Below are 11,401 nucleotides of genomic sequence, written 5' to 3'. Positions count from 1 at the left end.
CTTACCCAACACATTTTCTTTTCTTTTTTAGGTATTTTTAAAACTTTTATTATTCAATATATATTGTAAATGATAAATAAAAACAAATTATAATGTTGATATTTGGAAGTGTGTATTAATTATTTTTGGAAAATAATATGAAATAGTTCAAATCAAAGTGCAATCGATTTTTGTAAATAAACCTTTTAACACAAATGGGTCTTCATTTAAAATAAGGTAATTATTTAAATAAAAGAATTTATCTGAAAACTGGAATAATTCAGGTTTTATTCTCAGTAGTAGAACCTATTTCTTACGTATACACTTTTTTCTTGCCCATTTAATGCTGCTTTTAGCTTGAGAGTTTGCTATCAGCTAAACCGTGAAAAATTAATATATAAAACCTGGGAAATTACCTAATGTGTCCTTGTCTTTGGAATATAAACAATGGATTTGGTTTAGTTTTGTTGTTTTTAGATTGTGGGTATTATATATTCCTTTTTTCTTACAGCTCTCATGTCTGTCCCTGTGACAGGCAAGGCATGCCACTTCACTTTCTAGTACAACCAATAAATCTATGTCTTTTTCTTTTTTCTTTTTCTTTTTCATTTTAACTTGAATTTTTTTTTTCTTTTGCTTTGGGGTCTGACACAAGATTTTAGTGAATGGATTTCTGGCATGGAAAGCAGGAAATAATGGGGTTTTTCTCTGATCTAACACTTCCAATTCGAACTTAGTTTTTTTTTTCTCTTCTGATAGCACTAGCAGTTGAAACTTGAAACTCAACCTTAAAAAACTGTCTTGTTCCCTTGGTTTCTTGTTTTTCTCTCTGTTGAAGTTCAAAATAATAATGGGAATGAGGAGAAGAGAAATGGGTTTTTATTTCCTGGCTTTCTTATGGTTTTGGGTTCCTATAAACGGATTGCTTTCTCCTAAAGGAGTAAACTATGAAGGTAATTAAACAAGGAAAAAAAACAATTGCAGTTCTCTGTGTTAATCATTACTGGAGATATTCTGATTATCAATTTTTTTTTTTGTTTTTACAGTGCAAGCTTTAATGGCTATAAAGGATGCTTTGCATGATCCTCATGGTGTTCTTGACAATTGGGATGGCGATGCTGTTGATCCATGTAGTTGGGCAATGGTTACTTGTTCACCTGAAAGCCTAGTCATTGGCCTGTAAAAAGATTTTCTTTTTCTTACAACCTTAAGCTTTACGAGAAAAGTTAAGTTTCCATTGTTTGAATGAATGAAACTGGTCTTGTTTCAGGGGAAGTCCAAGCCAGAATCTATCTGGTACGTTATCTCCAAGCATTGGGAACTTGACAAACCTCCGGATTGTGTGAGTAATAAAATCGAACAAATTGAAATGTACGGATTTTGTTCTTGGTTGTTTCTAATATGGATGGTGTTATGAACCTTTTTTTCTTGGCAGGCTGTTGCAGAATAATAACATAACTGGACCAATTCCTTCAGAACTAGGGAAGCTCTCAAAGATTCAAACACTTGATCTCTCTGATAATTCCTTTACTGGGGAAATTCCTACATCTTTAGGCAACCTAAGGAGCCTTCAATACATGTATGTTATGCTTCTCCAAGTACGATTCTTCGTTTTTCTTGAAGTTCCATGTATATTCGGATACGAATATAGAGATATGGCTCTCTGAAAGAACTTGAAAGAAAAATTGAACATACTTTGGGTTCAAATTTAACACAAGGGGGTTGCAAATTTTGATTACAGGAGGCTAAACAACAACAGTCTCTCTGGTGCATGCCCATTGGCTTTGGCTAACATGACTCAGCTTGCCTTCCTGTAAGCCTTTTTAAGTCCTATTTTTTTCCTCCTTTTAGATACAAATATTCTATGTATACATTTATATATTAAATCTTGTGTGTTTCAGGGACTTGTCATACAACAATCTGAGTGGACCAGTGCCCAGATTTGCTGCCAAAACCTTCAGGTATGTTCATCCATCTAATCTTCTCTTCACTCTCAAGTCCTATGGTACTTGCAATTGGGTGTGAATTGCATGTCAGATATGAATACGTGCTCAGCACGGGTATAATAGGATTTTCTAAGTTTTTTCATGTATTTGATCATAATTCCATACCCATATGTCGGAGATGCGTATCTGACACCAGTACTTTCTAGAAAGATGAAGAGTTGACACAACATTAGCCCGAGTCCCGAACATTATGTTGATAAACATTTCTCCTTTGTTATGCTATTGCAGCATAGTGGGAAATCCTATAATCTGTGCTACTGGAGCTGAACGAGAATGCCATGGGATGACATTGATGCCAATGTCCATGAACTTGAACAACTCACAAGGTTTTGAATTTTATTTTTTTGTAACTTAGGAAGCTGAAATTTCTATTTTTACTACTTAAGTACTCTTATGATTTATCTGACTTCAACCTTCTTTCGGTTCTCAAGATGCTCAGCCTTCCAGCCAAACCCGAAGTCATAAAATAGCCATTGCTTTCGGTTCAAGCATCGGGTGCGTGTCTCTGATGTTTCTTATACTTGGGATACTATTATGGTGGAGACGAAGGCGGAACGAACAGATGTTTTTTGATGTTAAAGGTTTGAAATAGTTGAACTTTCTGTGTAAGTCTTCATTGATGGCTAACTTAGTACTTATGATCGTAGTCTTTCGGTTATGGATTTCAGATCGGCATCACGAAGAAGTGTCCCTCGGAAACTTAAGGAGGTTCCAATTCAGGGAACTTCAGGTTGCAACACATAACTTCAGCAGCAAGAATATACTAGGCAAAGGCGGTTTTGGGAATGTGTACAAGGGAGTTCTGCAAGACGGAACAATAGTAGCCGTTAAGAGGCTTAAAGATGGTAATGCCGCTGGTGGAGAGATTCAATTCCAGACTGAAGTTGAGATGATTAGCCTTGCAGTGCACCGGAATCTGCTTCGGCTTTATGGATTTTGCATAACTCCTACAGAGAAACTTCTTGTTTATCCCTACATGTCCAACGGTAGTGTCGCATCTCGTCTCAAAGGTAATATAAGAAGGGTTTCCCGGATTTTGTATAAGTCATAACTTGACAATGATGCATTTCAGTAGTTAAACTGAACATGTGTTGTTCGTGACAGGAAAACCGGTGTTGGATTGGAGCACAAGGAAGAGAATTGCTCTAGGAGCTGGCAGGGGATTGCTATACCTTCATGAGCAATGCGATCCGAAGATAATCCATCGGGATGTCAAAGCAGCAAATATATTGCTTGATGATTATTGTGAGGCAGTGGTTGGAGATTTCGGGCTAGCGAAGCTTTTGGATCACCACGATTCACATGTTACAACCGCAGTGAGAGGCACCGTGGGACATATTGCTCCAGAGTACCTCTCCACAGGCCAGTCTTCGGATAAAACGGATGTGTTCGGATTTGGAATTCTCCTCCTTGAGTTAATCACAGGTCAAAGAGCACTAGAATTTGGCAAGGCTGCTAACCAGAAAGGAGCAATGCTTGATTGGGTTAGTATAATTTCTCTCAACCTTCAATGGACATAATTCGTTATTTTCTATGCTTTTCCATTCAATATATGAAAAAAAACACTGAAAAATCTAACCATACTTGTGTCAAACATCATATCCGACACTCACAAATCCGAGTAACATTCTATGACTTGAGCACTAGAATTTGACATGAATACCATGTGCAGGTAAGGAAAATTCATCATGAAAAGAAACTTGAAGTGCTAGTTGACAAGGATCTTAAGAACAACTACGACCGGATCGAGCTCGAAGAGATGGTTCAAGTAGCATTGTTATGCACACAATACCTTCCAGGTCATAGGCCGAAAATGTCGGAAGTGGTCCGAATGCTTGAAGGTGACGGCTTAGCGGAACGATGGGAAGCTTCACAAAAAGTCGAATCAACCAAATGCAAGCCTCCTCATGAATTCTCATCGTCGGACCGATATTCCGATCTCACCGACGACTCATCATTACTCGTTCAAGCCATGGAACTGTCTGGACCAAGGTGAACCAGAACCAACCCCTTATAAAACGTAACTATAAATCTTTTCTTTTTTTTTTTTCCGGAGATTTCAGTGAGACTTAGAAAATTATAGCTAAAACTCCTATAGTTGCATAATAGTGGGATAGCATAGGATCAAAGGGCTTTGATTTTTTTGGTTTTGTTTTTTTACTGCAAGTGTACAGAGTTTATGTGTAAGAAGGACATTATTGAAGATCTGAGAGACTGTATTGTGGATTTTTTGTGTAAGATCAAACATTCTTCAATGGGGTCTTTGGCTGTAATTTTAAAAATTATATTGTAGAGGTTCTTATGCTTATGTAACTTTATTCCTCCCTTTAATCTAATTACGGTATTTAGTTATTTTTATGAAGTTTGGTATTTTAGCATATACAATGTTGTATATGTGTGCTACCACCCTTTCAAATTTTACCACTACTAAGGGAAATAAAACAATTGTTGTGAAATAATAATTTTAGAGTATTTGCAGTTTGTGTTAAAAAATTGCCCCTTTAAAATATTAAATGTTCACAACTGCGAGTATAATAAATTAATTATCCAAATCTCAGATTTTAAATTCCTCAAGTTTTAACATTTTGGATTTTACTGATATAGAAATTATTTTAGTTGTAATTATAATTTTTTAGTGGTTAAAATAATTTTTATCATTTCATCAATTTTAAAGGATATTTTTTTCAATTTTACAGAATTAATATTTAATTTTACCATATATTAATTTATAATTTATTATTTATAAAAGGATTAAATTATGAATTTTCTATTTTTGGAGGTAGAAAGTTGTTGTGTACACCTAGATTCGGGGTCACCGTTCAATCAATTGATGAATCCTATTCTATCATTCTAACTTGATTTGAAATTTTCTCGAATCGAGTCAAGTCAGACGGAATTCGAATTGAATATATTTGTTCAAGTTAAATTTAAAAAAATTACTTTGGATCCTTGTAACCATTGTCACCCACCATAATCAAATTTGTTATTAACTTTCATCTCCTTATAATTTATTTATTAATATTTTATTTACGGGTTAACTTCTTTGCTTACTTAGTTGATTTAATTATATTCTAATTTTGCCACTATATATTTTGAAATTAAAAATATATTAAACATAAAAATGTGTGATTTTTAATAAAAGTAATCTTAAAGATAAAACGTGAAATTGATACCAACATAAAATTTTAATGCAAATATTTTATGGCATCATCAATAATTCAATTTTAACATAAATTTATTAAGATTTAATATAATTAAACAATTCAATAATATAAATAGAACAAAATGTGAAATTTAATTTAATAATATAAATAGTAGATATAAATAAAATTATTACTATTTAAGTTTAGAGATTTTTTTGGATGATTTTGTATTTTGGGTAAATGGTGAAAAGTAAAAGTTTAGGGGAGAAAATAAAGAGTTTTGAGAGTTGGGGGAGTAAAATTTTGGAGGGAAATTAAATGGGAGAAAATATTTACAAAAAAATTAGGGGGAAGATGAGTTTGGGGTAGATGGTGGTAGGATTGGATTGGATGGGATGGGAGTAAAAGTATTAGGAGGAAAGTAAAAAGGTTTGGAGGCTTAGGGTAAAAATGTAAGATATTATAGTTTTACTCCTCCGATTTTTTTTTTCAATTTTTTTGAGTCGAATCGAGTTTTACTCACCTTAAAGATATTGTTTTACTAGACAGTAAATTGGATCAATAAAATAAAATTTAAAGCACTTAAAATTGCACTAGAAATTTTTATCACATATGTATACATGTGAAAATTATAGATTTAAAATACATATGTGTGCTTAGAAATAATAATAAAATAAAATTTTGGTTGAGTGATAAATTTAAGGTTTTATGAATTTAATTGGCGTGAGTTCAAGTCCCATCAAAAAGATATTTTTATAATTTTCTAACTAAATTGGTATCCGATTAACCTGTGACACCAACTCAATCAGAGGTTATAAATTATTGAAAGAGAAGATTTTCTTCCTCATTAACATCACTAAACTATTCGAGTGTTATAAGAGTTAATTGCATTAGACATTCTGTAACATCTCTAATACGTATCCGTTATTGGAATAGGGTTATGAGGCATTACCGAACTTATACATTAGCATTTGTACAAAACCGAGTCATAAATTTGTATTTCAAATCAAAACTTTTCAAATTTCATCAAAAAGTCCCTAATATGGGCCTACGGGGCCCAATACATGCTTTGGAAGTGGTTCGGGACTAAAGTGGAAACTTTGAAAATTTATCCTTGAAGATAGGGACACACGTCCGTGTGACTTGGGACATGGCCGTGTGGAATTCTGACTTGCAATTTCTTAAGTACAAAAAGGGCACATGGCCTGGGCACATGCCCGTGCGTCTAGGCCGTCTAATACACTGATTTTTCACCATTTTTAAGCCATTTTCACACGGTTTTGACACACGACCATGCTTAAAACCCGTGCCTTTCACACGACCAAACACACTGCCGTGTCATTTTCCTGTGTACTATTCTGACTTCATATTTAAGGATATAGGGGACACACGGTCATTTCACACGCCCATGGGCTGTCTGTGTGTCACACACGGCCTAGACACACGCCCGTGTGTCTTACCCGTGTGGACGAAATAAAGCCATTTCCTAACCCTATTTCTCACCCAAGCTTAACCATTTTCCTGCATAAAAATTTACATACATATACCAACCAATTTAACCAATTTCCATCATTCAATCTAACATTTCCAACTCTTAACCATACCTTGAAGCTTACCTTTACTTTGATTTGTAAATCATGTTTTATGAAAGGTGATTTGTATCTTGTTGAACATTAACATACCATATTACCTCAAAATACATAGTACTAACCATTCCAATGGCTAGGTTGTAAACAAACATGTTACTTCATCATTTGGCCTCATTAGCCTATACATGCCATTATATAAAAATGAGTTTATTGTTTATACCAAAATTAAGGAGTTGATAGTGTGATGATAGCTCCGACCCAATCCAACCTTCACAAGCTTCGAGCACTATAAAACAAGGAAAAATAAACCTAGTAAGCATTATATGCTTAGTAAGTTCATATAACTAATTACACTTACCATTCATATATATAACAAGTAAATCATACATAAGGCAATTTATCCATCAATTTAGCAGACTAGCAAATATGACCTATACACAATCATTCAACCAAATTGGTTAGTACAAAAACATTATTATGCATAAATGAGCTCATCATGTCATTTCTTCTTATTTAATTTGTTAATACATTTCCGTTGAATCTTTGAATTTCCGATGGACCTTTCCTTTTCTAGTTGTACATTCATAGTGCACATTCCCTTTTCAAGTGGTATACACGAAGTATACATACCCTTTTCAATTTGTACACACAAAGTGCATATAAACTTTTCAAGTATACACATATAGTGTACCTTTCCTTTTCAAGTGATATACACAAAGTATACCTTTCATTTTCATATGGTATACACAAAGTATACCTAACCTTTCCAAGTGTACACACAAAATGTACATAGCCTTTTCATGTGGTATACACAAAGTATACCTTTCCTTTTCACATTCAATAGTCGAAGCTATCCCTTTTCACATTCAATAGCCGAAGCTATCCCTTTTCACATGGTACACACAAGGTGTACATTTCCTTTTCATAATGAGATCAAAATATTACCTTTTCAGGACAACCTTTCTGCAACATATGCAGGATCTCATATACACGGTAATCACCTGTCCAATCTGAAATCAATATTCAACGGATTCATGTAATATTTCATCATTTTCATGTAAATCACAAATCAACATTGGTTTATTACATGTACATACCAATTACAAATCATAATGCACATAATTCAACAATCAATTCAACACATTTATATGCTTAATTTAGTTATACGAACTTACCTTGACAATTGATCGTATTTACTATTCCGAGACTTTTTCTTTCCCTCGATCTTTTTCTTTATTCAACACTTCCAGATCTATATAAATAAATTTAATCATCAATTCTATGATTTTTACATTCAATCAAGCCCATTTCACATTTTAGGCAAAAATACCATTTTGCCACTAACTTTTTAATTAAATTCCAATTTCGTCGCTAGACTCGGAAATTGAAATTCATGCAATTTACTCCTTATTCCAAGCTTATTCAAAATTCCAATATAACTTTTACAGAACATGTATTTCATAAATTTTAGAATTTTTCTAAGAATTTCATTACTTTGCAATTTAGTCTCTACACATGTTTTCACTAAAAATCACTTTGTAAAAGTGATTTCTCTATCAATAACCTTTCATTTCCTATCATAAAATTTCAATTTACAGCATATTCATCCATGGGTAATTTTCTAAACTTTGATTTCCTTACAATTTAATCCCCCAAATAGAGAAATTAAGCTTTCCCGATCATAAAAATATCATTAAAAACGGGACATAGAACTTACCAAATCAAGCTTTCTCTCTCCTAGGGTTTCCATGTATTTTATGAAGAAGAAGATGATATAAAATGGGTTTAATTCTATTTAATTATTTATCATACTTTATTTAATTCAATTTTCAATTTAGTCCTTAACCTTTTCAATTTTTCCATGGATGACTCATTAAAATATCTACATATTTTTCATAAATGGTCTAATTTCTATATTAGGACTTATCACTTTTAATTTTATAACTATTTAATCCTTATAACTTTTAGAATTCAACTTTGACATTTTATTCAATTAGTCCTTTCTCGCAATTAGACACATAATTGATAAAATTTTTCAATAAAAATTTTCATGTAATATTCCTATCATAATACCTATCATTTTATGAAATTTAAATAATTTTATTTTTCGGACTCGGATTTGTAGTCCCGAAGCCACTATTCGATTTCATTGAAATTGGTTGTATACATCCCAGATTATGATTCTTATTCTCAATTAGTCTATTGATTTTAAAATATTCTAATTACATTCATAAACTATCAATGTTATATCAGTCAAGTCCTTTTATTATTGAAATCATTAATTTAACCATTAAATGATATGTAAAATCTTACATGACAATTTAAAAGAAAATTTTAAAGAAAGTAAATTGTTGTTGCATAACTTTTAAATTAAAACTAATAAAAAGTAAATAAAAAAATAGAGTAATTGATAATTTCGTAAAAGTTACAAAAGCTCAAAATTAATATTTTTACAATATTCATTTTTATAATATTCATTTTTCTTTAAAAAATTTCATTTTAAATTATGTCACATAAAATCGACGTTTCATTTAGCACTAAATTAACGATTTTAATAATGGAATGATCTTATTGATATAACATTGATAGTTTGATGATGTAATTAGAATGTTTTAAAGTTTGATGACCAATTTAAAATAAGTCATAATTTGGGAATGTTTGGTGGGCTAAAACTAAAGAAAAGGCCAAATTAAAAAAAATTAAAGAAATAAGTCGATTTCTAATATATTTAAAGAAATAAGCCGATTTTGGAGAAAGAAAGCTGATGTGGCTGAAAGTGTGCCTTGTAAGACATGCTTTCAAGCAATAGTAAAATTTCCCCAATGGTCAAAAAAGTCAAACGGGCAAATTATTTTCAACGACTAGTTATTTGCTATATAAACCCAAGTCATTTTCCCCCTTTTGCATTCAAATCTCATTCTCTCAGTTCATCCATTCTATCAATTCTCTCAAGTTTTTAGTTTTCAATTTTTCATTAAATTTCTCTCAAGTTCTTGTTGTTAATTATCTATTTCTTAATTTATTTGTTTTAATTGATTTTATAATGACAATTCCTCTTATTCATTTCGATGACAACCACATTTTTGGCGTCCAATTGAAAATGATAAGAAAATATTTTATTTTTTAAAATTTTAATTAAATTCATTATTAAGTTGTTAACATTATTAAATTTATAATTTTTTTTATAATTATATAATCAGGTCAAAGATCGAATTTTGGAGACGTACGTACACAATCTATCTGCAAGGGCACTGGGTGTAATTAAATAAGACTTGCAAGAAGCGACATTTTTGCACATGTCTCGTATGCTTGGGGGTGTAAAGTGGATCCCACACTTTTTAGCGCATTGGTAGAAAGATGGAGATATGAGACAAACAAATTCCATCTTTCATGCTGTGAGTATACAATCACATTCAAGAACGCATCTTTACGACTCGATTTACCAGTGGATAAGTCAATCGTTACGGAATCAGCAGTCATTGGCAGTTGGAGCGGCACTTGCAAGCAACAATTAAAGAAGGTGTCAGGCAAGTTTTTTCATAGCCAGATAGTTATGAAATGGTTGGAACAAAATTTCAATTATCTCGACAACTTCGACAGTGCCCCTGAAAGACAACAGTATGCCTGAGCATTCAACTTGAGGTTAATCGGGGGTGTTCTAATGCTCGATAAATCTCAAACTTTGGTACATTTAAGATGACTACTATAACTCGTCAAATTAAAAGAAGCGAGCCGACTTAGTTGGGGATCAGCCATGTTAGTTACGTTGTACTGAGAGAAGTGTCGGGTGACACAACCACAAAAAATTAAAATTGGTGGTTGCATACTCCTATAGTCATGATACCAACTACTATTTTTACGTTCCCGAGTCGACGCCCCTTATACTTTTATACTCATAAAAAAGGTAAAATTCATTTGATAATATAATTATCATAATATTTTGTCATTATTATATTTTTGTAATAACATTATTCGAATAGGTGGAACAATCGCACAAGTCATATGGGATTAGCAAAGGAGCTTGAAGATATTCGACTATTGTTATATTAACGATCGGAAGCCAATGTTAGTTTTTGAATTTTTCAATTATATAATATTTATGTAAGGATTTGAAATTTAATATTATATAGATAATAATATTTATAATTTCATACTATAGTTTGAATAGATGCCATACATTGATCCAAAAATTAAAGAATGCATATCGACCGAATTTTTTTACCAATCGCAATATCTGGTACGTCAAGGTAGCATTGATAGTTTACGTGTTAGGATCGACCCGATTAAGCAACGAACAAGAAAAATAGCAGAATAAATTGAGAAATTGAACACACAAATTTAACGTGGCAAAACCCCTCCAAAGAGGATAAAAAACCACGGGCAAAGATAATTTTACTATAATGGCAAAAGAATGAAGAGTACAAAAGATGGAGATAAAGACTAAACCCTGAAAACCTGAAAACAAAAAACTCTCAAAACGTAAACACAAAATTCTTTAAATGTGTTATGAGTTAAAATCTCTAATGGGTGTGTTTTTCTAAGGTTGTAAAAGAGCCTATTTATAGGCTAAATTTATAGGTCAAATAATAATAAAATAATCTAAATTAATCAATGTTTGATTGAAACATGTAAAAAGAGTTTAACTGAAAGATTTTTTTTCAAATTTGACTGAAAATAGGAGTCA

At 32.1% G+C, this 11,401-nt stretch overlaps 1 protein-coding gene across 1 annotated transcript; it reads left to right on the top strand.

The window, feature by feature from the left end:
• The first annotated feature begins 355 nt into the window (after positions 1-355).
• On the top strand, positions 356-4,298 carry LOC108453482 (protein NSP-INTERACTING KINASE 1-like). The gene is made up of 11 exons (XM_017751606.2): positions 356-932; positions 1,026-1,158; positions 1,250-1,321; positions 1,415-1,558; positions 1,721-1,792; positions 1,881-1,940; positions 2,214-2,311; positions 2,417-2,566; positions 2,654-2,995; positions 3,090-3,469; positions 3,658-4,298. The coding sequence occupies exons 1-11, from the start codon at positions 830-832 to the stop codon at positions 3,979-3,981; spliced, it is 1,878 nt and encodes a 625-aa protein (XP_017607095.1). The 5' UTR covers positions 356-829; the 3' UTR covers positions 3,982-4,298.
• The last annotated feature ends 7,103 nt before the right edge of the window (positions 4,299-11,401 follow it).

The sequence above is a fragment of the Gossypium arboreum genome, chromosome 11 (genome assembly GCF_025698485.1).
Source record: "Gossypium arboreum isolate Shixiya-1 chromosome 11, ASM2569848v2, whole genome shotgun sequence".
In the NCBI taxonomy this organism is placed as follows: Eukaryota; Viridiplantae; Streptophyta; class Magnoliopsida; order Malvales; family Malvaceae; genus Gossypium; species Gossypium arboreum.
The sequence above is the reverse complement of the archived record's forward strand: the minus strand, read 5'-3'. Positions and strand labels throughout refer to the sequence as shown.